Genomic DNA, 18,498 nt, shown 5'->3' with positions numbered 1-18,498 from the left:
TTCTCCCTCTGTGCCTCTTCACAGCCTCTCTATACGTTTTCTCCCTCTGTGCCTCTTCACAGCCTCTCTATACGTTTTCTCCCTCTGTACCTCTTCACAGCCTCTCTTTACGTTTTCTCCCTCTGTGCCTCTTCACAGCCTCTCTTTACGTTTTCCCTCCTTCTCTGTGCCTCTTCACAGCCTCTCTATACGTTTTCTCCCTCTGTACCTCTTCACAGCCTCTCTTACGTTTTCTCCCTCTGTACCTCTTCACAGCCTCTCTTTTTACGTTTTCTCCCTCTGTGCCTCTTCACAGCCTCTCTATACGTTTTCTCCCTCTGTGCCTCTTCACAGCCTCTCTTTACGTTTTCTCCCTCTGTGCCTCTTCACAGCCTCTCTTTACGTTTTCTCCCTCTGTGCCTCTTCACAGCCTCTCTATACGTTTTCTCCCTCTGTGCCTCTTCACAGCCTCTCTATACGTTTTCTCCCTCTGTGCCTCTTCACAGCCTCTCTATACGTTTTCTCCCTCTGTGCCTCTTCACAGCCTCTCTATCTGTGCCTCTTCACAGTTTTACTCCCTCTGTGCCTCTTCACAGCCTCTCTATACGTTTTCTCCCTCTGTGCCTCTTCACAGCCTCTCTATACGTTTTCTCCCTCTGTGCCTCTTCACAGCCTCTCTATACGTTTTCTCCCTCTGTGCCTCTTCACAGCCTCTCTATACGTTTTCTCCCTCTGTGCCTCTTCACAGCCTCTCTATACGTTTTCTCCCTCTGTGCCTCTTCACAGCCTCTCTATGCGTTTTCTCCCTCTGTGCCTCTTCACAGCCTCTCTATACGTTTTCTCCCTCTGTGCCCCTCTTCACAGCCTCTCTATACGTTTTCTCCCTCTGTGCTGTGTTTTCTCCTCTGTGCCTCTTCACAGCCTCTCTATACGTTTTCTCCCTCTGTGCCTCTTCACAGCCTCTCTATACGTTTTCTCCCTCTGTGCCTCTTCACAGCCTCTCTATACGTTTTCTCCCTCTGTGCCTCTTCACAGCCTCTATACGTTTTCTCCCTCTGTGCCTCTTCACAGCCTCTCTGTACGTTTTCTCCCTCTGTGCCTCTTCACAGCCTCTCTATACGTTTTCTCCCTCTGTGCCTCTTCACAGCCTCTCTATACGTTTTCTCCCTCTGTGCCTCTTCACAGCCTCTCTATACGTTTTCTCCCTCTGTGCCTCTTCACAGCCTCTCTATACGTTTTCTCCCTCTGTGCCTCTTCACAGCCTCTCTATACGTTTTCTCCCTCTGTGCCTCTTCACAGCCTCTCTATACGTTTTCTCCACAGCCTCTGTGCCTCTTCACAGCCTCTCTATACGTTTTCTCCCTCTGTGCCTCTTCACAGCCTCTCTATACGTTTTCTCCCTCTGTGCCTCTTCACAGCCTCTCTATACGTTTTCTCCCTCTGTGCCTCTTCACAGCCTCTCTATACGTTTTCTCCCTCTGTGCCTCTTCACAGCCTCTCTATACGTTTTCTCCCTCTGTGCCTCTTCACAGCCTCTCTATACGTTTTCTCCCTCTGTGCCTCTTCACAGCCTCTCTATACGTTTTCTCCCTCTGTGCCTCTTCACAGCCTCTCTATACGTTTTCTCCCTCTGTGCCTCTTCACAGCCTCTCTGTTTTCTCCCTCTGTGCCTCTTCACAGCCTCTCTATACGTTTTCTCCCTCTGTGCCTCTTCACAGCCTCTCTATACGTTTTCTCCCTCTGTGCCTCTTCACAGCCTCTCTATACGTTTTCTCCCTCTGTGCCTCTTCACAGCCTCTCTATACGTTTTCTCCCTCTGTGCCTCTTCACAGCCTCTATACGGGTTTTCTCCCTCTGTGCCTCTTCACAGCCTCTCTATACGTTTTCTCCCTCTGTGCCTCTTCACAGCCTCTCGTTTTCTCCCTCTGTGCCTCTTCACAGCCTCTCTATACGTTTTCTCCCTCTGTGCCTCTTCACAGCCTCTCTATACAGGGCTCTCCCTCTGTGCCTCTTCACAGCCTCTCTATACGTTTTCTCCCTCTGTGCCTCTTCACAGCCTCTCTATACGTTTTCTCCCTCTGTGCCTCTTCACAGCCTCTCTATACGTTTTCTCCCTCTGTGCCTCTTCACAGCCTCTCTATACGTTTTCTCCCTCTGTGCCTCTTCACAGCCTCTCTATACGTTTTCTCCCTCTGTGCTCTTCACAGCCTCTCTATACGTTTTCTCCCTCTGTACCTCTTCACAGCCTCTCTATACGTTTTCTCCCTCTGTGCCTCTTCACAGCCTCTCTATACGTTTTCTCCCTCTGTGCCTCTTCACAGCCTCTCTTTACGTTTTCTCCCTCTGTGCCTCTTCACAGCCTCTCTATACGTTTTCTCCCTCTGTGCCTCTTCACAGCCTCTCTTTGTTGTGGTCTCCCATTTTGATTTCGGATTTCTTTGTACTGGGCAATTTGTACTGGGCTGTGTGCAGGGCTGTGTGCTGGGCTGTGTGCAGGGCTTTGTACTGGGCTGTGTGCAGGGCTTTGTACTGGGCTGTGTGCAGGGCTTTGTACTGGGCTGTGTGCAGGGCTTTGCACTGGGCTGTGTGCAGGGCTGTGTGCAGGGCTGTGTGCAGGGCTTTGTACTGGGCTGTGTGGGCTGTGTGCAGGGCTGTGTGCAGGGCTTTGGGGCTGTGTGGGGCTGTGTGGGCTGGGCTTTGTACTGGGCTGTGTGCAGGGCTTTGTACTGGGCTGTGTGCTGGGCTGTGTGCAGGGCTGTGTGCAGGGCTTTGTGCTGGGCTGTGTGCAGGGCTGTAGGGCTGTGTGCAGGGCTGTGTGCAGGCTTTGTGTGCACTGGGCTGGGCTGTGCAGGGCTGTACTGGGCTGTGTGCTGTGTGCTGGGCTGTGTGTGCAGGGCTTTGTACTGGGCTGTGTGCAGGGCTGTGTGCAGGGCTTTGTACTGGGCTGTGTGCTGTGTGCAGGGCTGTGTGCAGGGCTTTGTACTGGGCTGTGTGCAGGGCTGTGTGCAGGGCTTTGTACTGGGCTGTGTGCTGGGCTTTGTACTGGGCTGTGTGCAGGGCTTTGTACTGGGCTGTGTGCAGGGCTGTGTGCAGGGCTTTGTACTGGGCTGTGTGCAGGGCTTTGTACTGGGCTGTGTGCAGGGCTGTGTGCTGGGCTTGTGTACTGGGCTGTGTGCAGGGCTGTGTGCAGGGCTTTGTACTGGGCTGTGTGCAGGGCTGTGTGCAGGGCTTTGGGCTGTGTGCTGGGCTTTGTACTGGGCTGTGTGCAGGGCTTTGTACTGGGCTGTGTGCAGGGCTTTGTGTACTGGGCTGTGCTGGGCTTTGTACTGGGCTTTGGGCTGTGTGCAGGGCTTTGTACTGGGCTGTGTGCAGGGCTTTGTACTGGGCTGTGTGCAGGGCTGTGTGCAGGGCTTTGTACTGGGCTTTGTACTGGGCTGTGTGCAGGGCTTTGTACTGGGCTGTGTGCAGGGCTTTGTACTGGGCTGTGTACTGGGCTGTGTGTGTGCAGGGCTTTGTACTGGGCTGTGTGCAGCTTTGTACTGGGCTGTGCAGGGCTTTGTACTGGGCTGTGTGTACTGGGCTGTGTGCAGGGCTTTGTACTGGGCTTTGTGTGTGTGCAGGGCTTTGTACTGGGCTGTGTGCACTGGGCTTTGTACTGGGCTTTGTACTGGGCTTTGTACTGGGCTGTGTGCAGGGCTTTGTACTGGGCTGTGTACTGGGCTTTGTACTGGGCTGTGTGCAGGGCTTTGTACTGGGCTGTGTGCAGGGCTTTGTACTGGGCTGTGTGCTGGGCTTTGTACTGGGCTGTGCAGGGCTTTGTACTGGGCTGTGTGCTGGGGCTTTGTACTGGGCTGTGTACTGGGCTTTGTACTGGGCTGTGTACTGGGCTTTGTACTGGGGGCTTTGTACTGGGCTGTGTGCTGGGCTTTGTACTGGGCTGGGCTGTGTACTGGGCTGTGTGCAGGGCTTTGTACTGGGCTGTGTGCTTTGTAGGGGCTTTGTACTGGGCTTTGTACTGGGCTTTGTACTGGGCTGTGTGCTGGGCTTTGTACTGGGCTGTGTACTGCTTTGTACTGGGCTGTGTGCAGGGCTTTGTACTGGGCTGTGTGGGCTGGGCTTTGTACTGGGCTGTGTGCAGGGCTTTGTACTGGGCTGTGTGCTGGGCTTTGTACTGGGCTGCTTTTGTACTGGGCTGTGGGGCTGTGGGCTGTGTGCAGGGCTTTGTACTGGGCTGTGTGCAGGGCTTTGTACTGGGCTGTGTGCTGGGCTTTGTACTGGGCTGGGCTTTGTACTGGGCTGGGGCTGTGTGTGTGCAGGGCTTTGTACTGGGCTGTGTGCAGGGCTTTGTACTGGGCTGTGTGCAGGGCTTTGTACTGGGCTGTGTGCAGGGCTTTGTACTGGGCTGTGCTTGTACTGGGCTTTGTACTGGGCTGTGTGCAGGGCTTTGTACTGGGCTGTGTGCAGGGCTTTGTACTGGGCTTTGTACTGGGCTGTGTGCAGGGCTTTGTTTGTACTGGGCTGTGTGCAGGGCTTTGTACTGGGCTGTGTACTGGGCTTTGTACTGGGCTGGGCTGTTGCAGGGCTTTGTACTGGGCTGTGTGCAGGGCTTTGTACTGGGCTGTGTGCAGGGCTTTGTACTGGGCTGTGTGCAGGGCTTTGTACTGGGCTGTGTGCAGGGCTTTGTACTGGGCTGTGTGCAGGGCTTTGTACTGGGCTGTGTGCTTTGGGCTTTGTACTGGGCTGTGTGCAGGGCTTTGTACTGGGCTTTGTGCTTTGTACTGGGCTGTGTGCAGGGCTTTGTACTGGGCTGTGTGCAGGGCTTTGTACTGGGCTGTGTGCTGGGCTTTGTACTGGGCTGTGTGCAGGGCTTTGTACTGGGCTTTGTACTGGGCTGTGTGCAGGGCTTTGTACTGGGCTGTGTGCAGGGCTGTTGTAGGGCTTTGTACTGGGCTTTGTACTGGGCTGTGTGCAGGGCTTTGTACTGGGCTGTGTGCAGGGCTTTGTACTGGGCTGTGTGCAGGGCTTTGTACTGGGCTGTGTGCAGGGCTTTGTACTGGGCTGTGTGCAGGGCTTTGTACTGGGCTGTGTGCAGGGCTTTGTACTGGGCTGTGTGCAGGGCTTTGTACTGGGCTGTGTGCAGGGCTTTGTACTGGGCTTTTTGTACTGGGCTGGGCTTTGTACTGGGCTGTGTGCAGGGCTTTGTACTGGGCTGTGTGCAGGGCTTTGTACTGGGCTGTGCTGGGCTTTGTACTGGGCTGTGTGCAGGGCTTTGTACTGGGCTGTGTGCAGGGCTTTGTACTGGGCTGTGTGCAGGGCTTTGTACTGGGCTGTGTGCAGGGCTTTGTACTGGGCTTTGTACTGGGCTTTGTACTGGGCTGTGTGCAGGGCTTTGTACTGGGCTGTGTACTGGGCTTTGTACTGGGCTTTGTGCTGGGCTTTGTACTGGGCTTTGTACTGGGCTTTGTACTGGGCTGTGTGCTGAGGGCTTTGTACTGGGCTGTGTGGGGCTTTGTACTGGGCTGTGTGCAGGGCTTTGTACTGGGCTGTGTGCAGGGCTTTGTTTGTACTGGGCTGTGTGCAGGGCTTTGTACTGGGCTGTGTGCAGGGCTTTGTACTGGGCTGTGTGCAGGGCTTTGTACTGGGCTTTGTGCAGGGGAATGGAGTGGGTGGTTGGCACATGGTGGTGATGTGCTGCCAGACTAGTTTGCCTAAAGCTCATTAAGTAGCCTGGCTAGGGGCGGTCTGAGGGGCGGTCTGAGGGGCGGTCTGAGGGGCGGTCTGAGGGGCGGTCTGAGGGGCGGTCTGAGGGGCGGTCTGAGGGGCGGTCTGAGGGGCGGTCTGAGGGGCTGGGTCTGAGGGGCTGGGTCTGAGGGGCGGTCTGAGGGGCGGTCTGAGGGAGGGGCGGTCTGAGGGGCGGTCTGAGGGGCGGTCTGAGGGGCGGTCTGAGGGGCTGGGTCTGAGGGGCGGTCTGAGGGGCGGTCTGAGGGGCTGTCTGAGGGGCGGTCTGAGGGGCTGGGTCTGAGGGGCTGTCTGAGGGGCGGTCTGAGGGGCGGTCTGAGGGGCGGTCTGAGGGGCGGTCTGAGGGGCTGGGTCTGAGGGGCGGTCTGAGGGGCTGTCTGAGGGGCGGTCTGAGGGGCGGTCTGAGGGGCGGTCTGAGGGGCGGTCTGAGGGTCTGAAGGCTGGGGCTATATCGAATTAATTGTATTAATTCAAATGTATTTTTTTCATGATATTCCAAGTGCCGGTATCGCAAGAATCAAGCTTTATGTTCGCTTGTTCTCATGTTGTATTTCTGGTCTCGTCTCCTTCACTCCTTTGTGTTGTGTTCACCTTCCCATCTACACCAGAGATGTGTATATAATGAAGAGATGCTCACGTCTCCTCCCTAACAATGGGAGTTGCTGTTCCAAAGACGGGAAAGTAAGCAACAAGCTTCGGTTCAAAACAAGCCAATAGAAACGCATTGGCCTTATTTTGGACTGATTTTAGCGAGAGTTAAACCTATCGCTTTGTCTCTTCCTCTATGGTTTACACACCAAGCCCCTCCCCCTGCCTCTCACGCCAATAACGTTGAAAGATCACGTCTTCCTCTCTGACGAGCGGTTTCAACTCGCTATTTGCATTTGAGGTTTGGTCCAACAATTGGTCATATGGACACCGAAACACGTTGAGGCATTTATTTTACTGTAATAAAGGAGAAGTTCACTTTTCTAACAAGACCTTTTGTATGTCTCAACTACTCAAATTGCGTGCAGAAAAGACACTACTAAAACCAGAGTGAACATTGCTTCCGGAACACAAATGCCTTGTTTGTCACGTGCAGCATTGGGGTACTACGTACCACTAGCAGCATTTCAGCCAAAGACTGTTATACTAGCTGTCTAGTCTGTGTTTTATATATATATATATATATATATATATATATATATATATATATATATATATATATATATATATATATATATATATATATGCATAAAACACAATTTTATATAAGGAATTGGCAACTTGTTCTCATTCTGAGAAATAATGTAGGCCACTTGATTTCAACATCTGAACAAAGTGGAAAGGCTAACATGCTGTTCAAACCTCTGAAGACAGACAGAAGGGTGTGTGCATAAGTATTCTACTGTTCAACCTTGTCAGCTACTGTAGCAAATAGATCCAAGTTGGCTACACTAGAAATATAAAGATTAGCTGGCTAATGGCTAGCACGTGGGCTTGAGAGATGGTTGATGAGACCAGTGTTATTTCCTATAGTCCAATGCCTGCTACAATAAGTCAGTTATTTATTAGTGAATGTATATTATACATGGTTCTGGTTAAATTTGTAACAAAAATTGGCATTTTCATAGAAAGCAGGTTAAACTATTTTGATAAAATTAATTATTACACAACTCTGTGTTGCTGTCTATTCACACTGCTATGCTTTATCTTGGCCAGGTCGCAGTTGTAAATGAGAACTTGTTCTCAACTAGCCTACCTGGTTAAATAAAGGTGAAATTAAAACATTTTAAATTGTGGGTCTTATTGTTGTGGAAGGGTTATATTTAACTTAAGTATAACTTCACAAGCCCTGAATGAATTTGATTGTTGCTGACTGTTTGAAATGCGGTGTATTTGACCTTTAACTGAACACCGCTTATTTAGAGAATTTTTAAAAATGATTTATTCAGATCCCTAAACTTTTTCCATATTTTGTTACATTGAGCCTTTTTTTGGAGTGAATTTAATTGATTTTTCTCATAAATCTTCACACAATTCCCCACTACGATAAAGCGAAAACAGGTTATTAGAAATGTTGGCAAATGTATTAAAAATAAAAACAGAAATGCCTTATTTACCACGGTACATAAGTATTCAGACCCTTTGCTATGCGACTCGAAATTCAGCTCAGATGCATCCTGTTTCCATTGATCATCCTTGAGATGTTTCTACAACTTGATTGGAGTCCACCTGTGGTACATTCAATTGATTGGACATGATTTGAAAAGGCAGTCATCTGTCTATACAAGGTCCCACAGTTGACTGTGCATGTCAGAGCAAAAACCAAGCCATGAGGTTGAAGGAATTGTCCGTAGAGTTCAGAGACAGGATTGTGTTGAGGCACAGATCTTGGGAAGAGTACCAAACCATTTCTGCAGCATTGAAGGTCCCCAAGAAAACAGTGGCCTCCATCATTCTTAAATTGAAGAAGTTTGGAACCACCAAGACTCTCAGCCAAACTGAGAAATCAGGGGAGAAGGGCCTTGGTCAGTTAGGTAACCAAGAACTCGATGGTCACTCTGACACAGCTCCAGTTCCTCTGTGGAGGTAGGATAACCTTCCAGAAGGACAACCATCTCTGCAGCACTCCACCAATCAGACCTTTATGGTAGAGTGGCCAGACGGAAGTCACGAATCAGGAAAAGGCACATGACAGCCCGCTTGGAGTTTGCCAAAAGGCACCTAAAGACTCTCCGACCATGGTAAAAAATATTCTCTGCTCTGATGAAACCAAGATTGAACTCTTTGGCCTGAATGCCAAGCATCACATCTGGAGGAAACCAGACACAACTCATCATCTGGCCAATACCATCCCTATGGGGAAGCACGGTGGTGGCAGGGACTGGGAAACTAGTAAGGATGGAGGGAAAGATGAACAGAGCAAAGTACAGAGTGATCCTTGATGAAAACGTGCTCCAGAGCGCTCAGCACCTCAGACTGGGGCAATGGTTCACCTTCTAACAGGACAACAACCCTAAGCACACAGCCAAGACATTGCAGGAGTGGCTTCGGGACAAGTCTCTGAATGTCCTTGAGTGGCCCAGCCAGAGCCCAAACTTGAACCCAATTGAACATCTCTGGAGAGACCTGGAAATAGCTGAAAATGTCGAAGGGTTTGAATACTTTCCGAATCCACTGTATATCATGAATTCCCATTAAGTTTGAAACAAAAATTGAGATATGATTTGATCTGATTGCGTAATCACCACGAGAGGACTCTGATTGTACCTCAGCTGGCTCTGCGAGGAATCGTACAATACCGAGAGGCAGGCACGACAAAAAGCCCAAGCCCTCAATGACAGTCTTCTCATACAATGTTTAGAGTTTGTTTTTCTGCTTCATTGTGTTGATCTGACAAACTGCATTTAGTTGTGGGTGGAGAAGGGCTGTTCACGTCCTTCCATTTTGTTTTTAGAGAGAGAGAGAGGGCGAGAGACAGAGAGCATGTTTTTGCTCCTTGTCGCAAACATTTGTGACTCATATGGAGTTTCCCAATGCACTAGCAGTCTGTCTTCAGATGGCAAATTTTAGCAACACATGAATGAATGACTGCTGTGCTCAGCTGGACTGTAGCATTTGTATCAGACTGTAAGGTCTCTACTGACTCACTGGGTTCAGTGTGAATCAGACTGTACGGTCTCTACTGACTCACTGGGTTCAGTGTGAATCAGACTGTACGGTCTCTACTGACTCACTGGGTTCAGTGTGAATCAGACTGTACGGTCTCTACTGACTCACTGGGTTCAGTGTGAATCAGACTGTACGGTCTCTACTGACTCACTGGGTTCAGTGTGAATCAGACTGCAACTGGATAGAGAACAAAGCAGCTTCGCTGTGACATTCTCCTCGAGGGGAAAAAAGTGATGAAATGGTGTTGCGTCTCCACTTGTGCATATAATCAGCTGGAAGGCTTTTAACAAAACTCTGCCATTAGCAACTTGCTGTGTTTCTTCACAGCCCAATAAAGACTGGGACTGCAGAGGCGTTCCTTTTAAATCACTCTGTCTTACTATTGTGTGTGTTTTGCCGACCGAGGCAGGCCAGTTGCCACAGAGTGTATACTTGAGAGGACACCAGAGTTTGTAAATCAACCCCCCTTGTCCTTGGCTACACCAGCGCTCCTCCCATCTCTCTACCAGCCCTGTTCCATCAACACGGCTGGAGAACTCTCAGCACACGCAGACACACACACTGCTTTTTACTCAACAGAATTTATCCTTTCAATGTCAGTTCACAGGTCTCGGGATATCTGAAGGAGTTATATATATATATATATATATATATATATATGCAAGTGATTATTTTGAAAAGCTCAGTGTTCTTCTCGTTTTTTATTACTGTGTCCATTTAATGTGTTGATGGAATGATTAGTGTTATTTCTGCTTAAGTAATGATGAAACTCTATTCCATATCAAGTAACTAATGCAAGCAGGTAAAACTATAACTTATTGAACAACGCAGACTGTGAAATGGCAGACAGGAACACACACACGTACATTATAATATTGGTGTTCGGTGGTGTTATAGCTGTTGTATTGTAGATATCTAGTGGAGTAATAATGTTCTATGATGGGTTGTTTTATATAGATTTATTGGTGTGATGTGTTTGGACCCCAGGAAGAGTAGCTAATGGGGATCCCTAATAAATACACATGCTAAATGGGATCAGACATGACGTGTTAGCACTCTGTTCCTCCGTCCCAATAGGCCCTTTCTGTCTCCATCTGTTTTCCTCTGTGATGGAATAACACGGTGATATTACATTCAATTCCCATTTACACCTCGAAAGTTATTGCATATGCTTTGCTCCTTGTAATTAGATTCCCCTGCTCAGAGTAGATTTGTATCAAACACGGTAAGGAAATTGCTTTACTTTTTGGGCTGTCGACTCGGTTAATTTTCTATGTAACCTCCCGTCTACTCAGATTGTGTTTAGTTAGTCAAACATTTGACGTAGAATCTGAAGAGCAGCTCCGTCTTGTCGAGGTTCAGCTTGAGGTGGTGGGCCGACATCCAAGCTGAGGTATCTGCCAGGCTGGGTGTCAGAAGGGGGAATGGTGGTTCAGGGTGTCCAAGGCAGCAGGTCCATCTAGGAGAATGAAAACGGGAGAGAGAGTCAGCTTTGGCAGTGCAGACAGCATCCGTGACACCGAGAAGAGCAGTCTTTGTTGAGTGAGCCACCTTGAAGCGTGACTGGTTAGGGTCAAGAAGATTGTTCTGAGAGAGATAGCGAGAGAGTTAGTCAGAGACCTCACACTCAAGTGTTTTTGAAAGAAAAGAAAGAAGGGATACTGGTCTGTAGTTTTTGACATACGAGGGTCAAGTGTTGGTTTCTTGAGGAGGGGAGCGACTCGGCCCATTTTGAAGTCAGAGGGGACGCAGCCAGTGGTCAGGGATAAGTTGACGAGGGAAGTGAGGAATGGGAGAAGGTCTCCAGAGATGGTCTGGAGAAGGGAGGAGGGGATGCAGCCAGTGGTCAGCAGGATTTCATCTGGAGAGAGAGAGAGGGGAGAAAGAGGTCCTGTGAGTCACTTTGGATAAAAGTATTTGCTAAACATGGCCATGTTGCATAAGAGAGGCAGTGTTGTGTGACCAGGAACAGGTGGCTGTCTCTCCTTGGTGCCATTGCTCTGTGTACCACCTCCCCACTGTGTGCTGTAGAGACTGAGGCTGCTTCCTGTTCTGGTTAAAGTCTCCAGTTGGACTGAGGCTGCTTCCTGTTCTGGTTCTTACAGAGCAAGATTCCAGTTGGTCGGGAAATAATTAGACAAAGCCTAGTGGTTAGAGTGTTGGACTAATAACCGAAAGGTTGCAAAGGTTGCATCCCCGAGCTGACAAAGTACAAATCTGTCGTTTTGTCCCTGAACAGGCAGTTAACCCACTGTTCCTAGGCCATCATTGAAAATAAGAATTTGTTCTTAACTGACTTGCCTGGTTGAATAAAGGTAAAATAAAATAAACATTGGTGTCATATTTTTACATTTTTTTGTCTTTCTCTCTCCCTCTTTCTCTCGGTTCGCAGACCATCCATCCCAGCCGAACAACAAGCCAAAACAGTACCAGCACAAGAGACAGAAGCCCGGCTCGGTCTCTCATCGAGGACCAATACAGCCGTATGGCGGCAGAACACTCCACTTCCAGCGATGAGAGCCACTGCCCAGCCCCAGCCCTGTCGCCCAGTGGCCCCGGGGGAGGCAGGGACCATGCAGGACCCCCGAGGAGACCAGAAGGGGCTCTGACCTCATCAGAGGTAGGGGCTCTCAGGAGAATCGACTACCCAGCCAGCCAGATCCCCCGGGCGGTGGGGGTGGGGACTGCGGTGTGGGGCAGCAGCTCCAGCCTCCAGAGCCGAGGCAGTCCCTGCCGCAGCAGCCTCTCTTCAGACAGCGAGAGAGCCCCGGTACCTATCCCTTGCCAGCCTTCTCTCTCCACCTCATCTTCCTCTTCCTCCTTCACGGGCCGCCTGGGCCAGCCTCCCAGAGGCCCCCTTTCCCTGCACATGTACAGCCGCAAGAACGTCTTCCTGCAGCACTCACTTCACACTGCCGAACTGCAGGCCCTGGCCCAACACGACGGCTAAGGCACTGGGGTCGTGCGCACACAACCACTCAGACTTATACACACACCTTTCACTTTCCCCATGTCCCCTAAAACATATAATATAATGGACACATCACCATCTGAATCATGGAAGTGAAAGTCATCTCCGGAATTCACCTAACAACCAGTGTCCTCAACCCTCAAAACTTCCAATCAACTTGACTTTAGCTCAAATCCTACCAATTTCTTACATTTCATTCATCTCAACCCTAGCTGTCAGTCCTTCCCATCCCTGAGCAGAGTATGCTGTAACAGACACTATCCTGTACCCACCATCTAGATCACAGTTACACGATCATCCAAGCATACCTCTAGACTCACAGAACCTCGGAAGGTACATGTCTGTGTGGTACTGTGCATTTGACCACTTTGACATATTAAAAGGTTGATAGATGTGCTCACTTGATCACACACCAGTCTGCCAGTCTGCCCGCCAGCCAGTCTGCCAGTCAGTCTGCCAGTCAGTCAGCCAGCCAGTCTGCCCGCCAGCCAGTCTGCCCGCCAGCCAGTCTGCCCGCCAGCCTGTCTGCCAGTCAGTCAGCCAGCCAGTCTGCCAGTCAGTCAGCCAGTATTCACATGGCAGTCGTCAGTCTAACACCTTAGATCAGCACTAAATGATGAGCGTTGGCTGACAGCTGCTTATGCCCACACACACACACTGCTATTACACCCTAACATGGAGACACTCCACTCCCCTCTCAGCTCTAACACTACAGGGAATTAACTCATGTGAATGTTACAGTTTTGTCAGCAGAGCTGAACATGGCCAATCCATGCTGCTCATTGCACTGACAATGTGACTGACATCCTTCTCATATTTGCCAAATCCTGTCAAAGATCCCAACTCTGATTTCTGACACAGACAGTCAGTCCAATTTAAGGGAGTTTTATTCATTAACCTTTTAATAATTGCATGCTTTTTAAGATTATATACACATTTAAATGGGGGGGGCTTTTGTACAGTGAAAGTGGGTGTCTTTAATAAGAACAGATGTCTGTCTACACCTGACACTGTTTTATATGTTGATATCATAAACTGGGACGATTCACCAGGGAAGGTACTCATAAAGCAAATGAGTGCTGATCTAAGATCAGTTTTGTCTTTTAGATAAATAATGAATTAGATGATGTTTTATAGGAGCTACCTGATCCTAGATCAGCACTCCTGCTCTTATAGGTTGTATAATGTCTCGTGTGAGAATAGAACCCTATCCTTGTACTGTCACTTATTTAAGGCAATAGGTCTTGTTCAAGGCATAGCGTTTCATATTCGGAGAACACCATTGTGATAACAATGTTGATGGTACATGAGAATGCACGTCTTTGAACTGTAAGATGGGTTTACAAAAAAAAATGGTCATGAGCTGTAATGATAATTAGACACGAGGATTTTTGTAACAATGTACATGAAACTGCCATGCAACTGGACTCAACGCTACAGTACATAGTGGTGTACAGTATAGAGGCTGCTGGGAGACTGTGTCTGTGTCTGTTCTCTTTGGAAACAGCAGAAAGTGGTCTAGTTGGAGTCCAGTCTAGTTGGAGCAGAAGCAAGGACTCATCGAGGTGAAGGACATCTTGAAGAAATGCAGCTTTACTCTCCCCCGGTCCATCTCCTCTCCCTCAGGATTACTGCTCCACTTTCTCTCTCCCTCTACCTCTCTCTCCTCTTTCTCTCTCCCTCTAGCTCTCTCTTCTCTCTCCCTTTACCTCTCTCTCCTCTCCTCTTTCTCTCTCCCTTTACCTCTCTCTCCTCTCTCCTCTTTCTCCCTCCCTCTACCTCTCTCCTCTTTCTCTCTCCCTTTACCTCTCTCTCCTCTCCTCTTTCTCTCTCCCTTTACCTCTCTCTCCTCTCTCCTCTTTCTCTCTCCCTCTACCTCTCTCCTCTTTCTCTCTCCCTCTACCTCTCTCTCCTCTCTCCTCTTTCTCTCTCCCTCTACCTCTCTCCTCTTTCTCTCTCTCTCTACCTCTCTCTCCTCTCTCCTCTTTCACTCTCCCTCTCAGCCTACTTACACTAGCCCAGCATTGTCACACCTAGAGAGAGTGAAAGAGAGAGCGGCTTGGAGGAGGGAATGTCTTCAGTGCTCTCTCTATCCTGTGTTTAGCGGGGCTCTCTGTATCCCATGACGACAATGATGGGCTAGTACAACAGGTGTCAAACTCATTCCACAGAGGGCCGTGTGTCTGCGAGTTTTCACTCCACCCTTGTACTTGATTGATGAATTAAGGTCACTAATTAGTAAGGAACTCCCCTCAGCTGGATGTCTACGGCTTAATTGAAAAGAAAAAACAAAAACCTGCAGACACTCTTCCCTCATGGAATGTGTTTGACACCCCTGGGCTAGTGGAAGCAGCCAGCTGCATTTACCCACGATGACTTTCTGCCAAACACAGCCAGCCCACCAGCCGGTATTCCCCCAGCCAGCCCACCAGCCTGTATTCCCCCAGCCAGCCCTTCAGCCTGTATTTCCCCCAGCCAGCCCGTCAGCCTGTATCCCCTCAGCCAGCCCGTCAGCCTGTATCCCTCAGCCAGCCCATCAGCCTGTATCCACCCAGCCAGGCCATCAGCTTGTATCCCCTCAGCCTGCCTCCCAGTCTGTATCGCCCCAGCCAGCCCACCTGCCTGTATCCCAACAACCAGCCCCCAGTCGGTATCCCCGCAGCCAGCCCACCAGCCAGGATCCCCCCAGCCAGCCCCACAGCTTGTATCCCCACAGCCAGCCACCCAACCTGTATCTCCACAGCCAACCCCCAAGCCTCCCAGTCTCTATCCCTCCAGCCAGCCCATCAGCCTGTATCCCCACAGCCAGCCCATCAGCCTGTATCCCCCAGCCAGCCCATCAGCCTGTATCCCCCAGCCAGCCCCTCAGCCTGTATTTCCCCAGCCAGCCCATCAGCCTGTATTTCCCCAGCCAGCCCATCAGCCTGTTTCTCCACAGCTAGCCCATCAGCCTGTTTCTCCACAGCCAGCCCATCAGCCTGTATTCCCCCAGCCAGCCCGTCAGCCTGTATCCCTCCAGCCAGCCAGCCTACCAGCCTGTATCTCCACAGCCAGCCCACCAGCCTGTATCTCCACAGCCAGCCCATCAGCCTGTTTCTCCGCAGCCAGCCCATCAGCCTGTATCTCCACAGCCAGCCCATCAGCCAGTATCTCCACAGCCAACCTATCAGCCTGTATCCCACCAGCCTGTATCCCCCAGCTAGACCACCAGCCTGTATCTCCACAGCCAACCCCCAGGCCTCCCAGTCTGTATCCCCCAGCCAGCCCATCAGCCTGTATCCCCCAGCCAGCCCATCAGCCTGTATCCCTCCAGCCAGCCCATCAGCCTGTATCCCCACAGCCAGCCCATCAGCCTGTATCCCCCAGCCAGCCCATCAGCCTGTATCCCCCAGCCAGCCCCTCAGCCTGTATTTCCCCAGCCAGCCCATCAGCCTGTATTTCCCCAGCCAGCCCATCAGCCTGTTTCTCCACAGCTAGCCCATCAGCCTGTTTCTCCACAGCCAGCCCATCAGCCTGTATTCCCCAGCCAGCCCGTCAGCCTGTATCCCTCCAGCCAGCCAGCCTACCAGCCTGTATCTCCACAGCCAGCCCACCAGCCTGTATCTCCACAGCCAGCCCATCAGCCTGTTTCTCCGCAGCCAGCCCATCAGCCTGTATCTCCACAGCCAGCCCATCAGCCAGTATCTCCACAGCCAACCTATCAGCCTGTATCCCACCAGCCTGTATCCCCCAGCTAGACCACCAGCCTGTATCTCCACAGCCAACCCCCAGGCCTCCCAGTCTGTATCCCCCAGCCAGCCCATCAGCCTGTATCCCCCAGCCAGCCCATCAGCCTGTATCCCTCCAGCCAGCCCATCAGTCTGTATCCCCCAGCCAGCCCATCAGCCTGTATCCCCCAGCCAGCCAATCAGCCTGTATCCTTCCAGCCAGCCCATCAGCCTGTATCCCTCCAGCCAGCCCATCAGCCTGTATCCCTCCAGCCAGCCCATCAGCCTGTATCCCCACAGCCAACCAGACCATCAGCCTGTATCCCCCAGCCGTCCAGACCATCAGCCTGTATCTCCACAGCCAACCCCCAAGCCTCCCAGTCTGTATCTCCCCAGCCAGCCCATCAGCCTGTATCCTCCAGCCAGCCCATCAGCCTGTATCCCTCCAGCCAGACCATCAGCCTGTATCCCTCCAGCCAGACCATCAGCCTGTATCCCTCCAGCCAGCCCATCAGCCTGTATCCCCCAGCCAGCCCATCAGCCTGTATCCCCCAGCCAGCCCATCAGCCTGTATCCCCCAGCCAGCCCATCAGCCTGTATCCCCCAGCCAGCCCATCAGCCTGTATCCCCCAGCCAGCCCATCAGCCTGTATACCCCAGCCAGCCAATCAGCCTGTATCCTTCCAGCCAGCCCATCAGCCTGTATCCCTCCAGCCAGCCCATCAGCCTGTATCCCTCCAGCCAGCCCATCAGCCTATATCCCCACAGCCAGCCAGACCATCAGCCTGTATCCCCCAGCCGTCCAGACCATCAGCCTGTATCTCCACAGCCAACCCCCAAGCCTCCCAGTCTGTATCTCCCCCAGCCAGCCATCAGCCTGTATCCCTCCAGCCAGCCCATCAGCCTGTATCCCTCCAGCCAGCCCATCAGCCTGTATCCCTCCAGCCAGCCCATCAGCCTGTATCCCTCCAGCCAGCCCATCAGCCTGTATCCCTCCAGCCAGACCATCAGCCTGTATCCCCACAGCCAGCCCATCAGCCTGTATCCCTCCAGCCAGACCATCAGCCTGTATCCCCACAGCCAGCCCATCAGCCTGTATCCCTCCAGCCAGCCCATCAGCCTGTATCCCTCCAGCCAGACCATCAGCCTGTATCCCCACAGCCAGCCCATCAGCCTGTATCCCTCCAGCCAGACCATCAGCCTGTATCCCCACAGCCAGCCCATCAGCCTGTATCACTCCAGCCAGCCCATCAGCCTGTATCCCTCCAGCCAGACCATCAGCCTGTATCCCCACAGCCAGCCAGCCTTTATCTCTACAGTGTTTACGCCTGATTCCACTATGTGTTTAATATGAACTGTAATAATTCTGGAACATTTCCTGTATGGTTTACAAGTTGGGGGGGTTCAGCTTTAATTATTGCAACTTTGGGATAGATCAACATACTGCTCTCAGGACAAGGATTGGGAATAGAAAGGGGAGCTCAAGGTTTAAGGACAAAGTTGAGGTTTTGAGTTCTGAACAAATGTGTACACAACTGATTTACAATGATTGTTTCTCTTGTAGTGGATAGAGCATCACAAGAGTCTCAGTAATGTATGTTTCTTAACTGACCACAAAGTCCAGGACACTTCGTTGACTGTTAGCTCTCATATTGGATAACAAGGACTTATTATTTAGAGTGTTTGATGAAGAACATGACTGTATTTACAGACTGGTGACATGATGTTATATCCTGTATATTGTACATAGATAAGCCCTGTTAATATTCATGTTTATTCGATTTTAAGGTTATTTTTTAAAAACATTTACAGGGTTCACAATGTAGAGAAATGAGAGAACCAAAACAAACAAAAAAATACTATGTCAAGTGGTCTCTCCACCACAATAGTTGTTTTAATAAATTATTTTCACTCTGTATTATTTACTGACAAAAAAGATGAGGAGATGCTCGGTGTGCGGTGCTGTTGACTTTGGTGACATTGAACCAATCTACTAGAGTTTCTTTCGTTTGGGTGTTGGGTTATCGCTAATTATGTTTGGATGGCTTTATCCCGCAGGGTTGGCTGCTCTCCCCTATTCATTAGAGCTGCAGACACCCTCCATTAGCTCTCGAGATAGCTACTGGCGTTGAGAGTGAAGTGGAGGAGGAGACCCTCATTAAACGACTCAACCAGTGAATGCACTGTTGATACAACGTGTTGATACAGTGAAGCATACCACCAACGAGCAACAAGTCACGCTGGTGCCTCAAGGGCTACGTTCAGTGGACAAGCTTTGTTCAATGTTGCAGATAATAATGCCATGAATATAACCGATGTGATTCCAGTCGGAGGCATGTTGTTCTTCACATACTATATTTCTATCTGCAAAGCTTGACAACGTTTTACTACTGAACGTGGCCTAGGTTTGTCTGGCAATTTATCAACATTTACATTCATATTGTCA

The 18,498-nt window shown here is 50.6% G+C and overlaps 2 protein-coding genes across 4 annotated transcripts in view; both read left to right on the top strand.

Annotated features, from left to right (window-relative positions):
• The window catches only part of LOC112246731 (serine-rich coiled-coil domain-containing protein 1-like), a 129,553-nt gene extending 115,475 nt beyond the window's left edge, over positions 1–14,078 (top strand). For 2 of the 3 annotated variants that reach the window (XM_024415252.2, XM_024415242.2), the window contains one exon: positions 11,768–14,078. In XM_024415252.2, coding sequence (XP_024271020.1) covers positions 11,768–12,325 — 558 coding nt within the window. In that variant the 3' untranslated portion in view covers positions 12,326–14,078. The remainder of the gene's footprint in view (positions 1–11,767) is intronic. The other variant, XM_024415257.2, reaches the window with a different exon arrangement.
• LOC121846411 (proline-rich extensin-like protein EPR1) lies at positions 13,659–17,968 on the top strand. Its single transcript, XM_042321258.1, has 4 exons — positions 13,659–13,675; positions 14,740–15,780; positions 15,847–16,053; positions 16,107–17,968. Exons 1-4 carry the CDS (start codon positions 13,659–13,661, stop codon positions 17,404–17,406), a joined length of 2,565 nt encoding a protein of 854 aa, XP_042177192.1. The 3' UTR covers positions 17,407–17,968.
• The last annotated feature ends 530 nt before the right edge of the window (positions 17,969–18,498 follow it).

The sequence above is a fragment of the Oncorhynchus tshawytscha genome, linkage group LG04 (genome assembly GCF_018296145.1).
Source record: "Oncorhynchus tshawytscha isolate Ot180627B linkage group LG04, Otsh_v2.0, whole genome shotgun sequence".
In the NCBI taxonomy this organism is placed as follows: domain Eukaryota; kingdom Metazoa; phylum Chordata; class Actinopteri; order Salmoniformes; family Salmonidae; genus Oncorhynchus; species Oncorhynchus tshawytscha.
The sequence above is the reverse complement of the archived record's forward strand: the minus strand, read 5'-3'. Positions and strand labels throughout refer to the sequence as shown.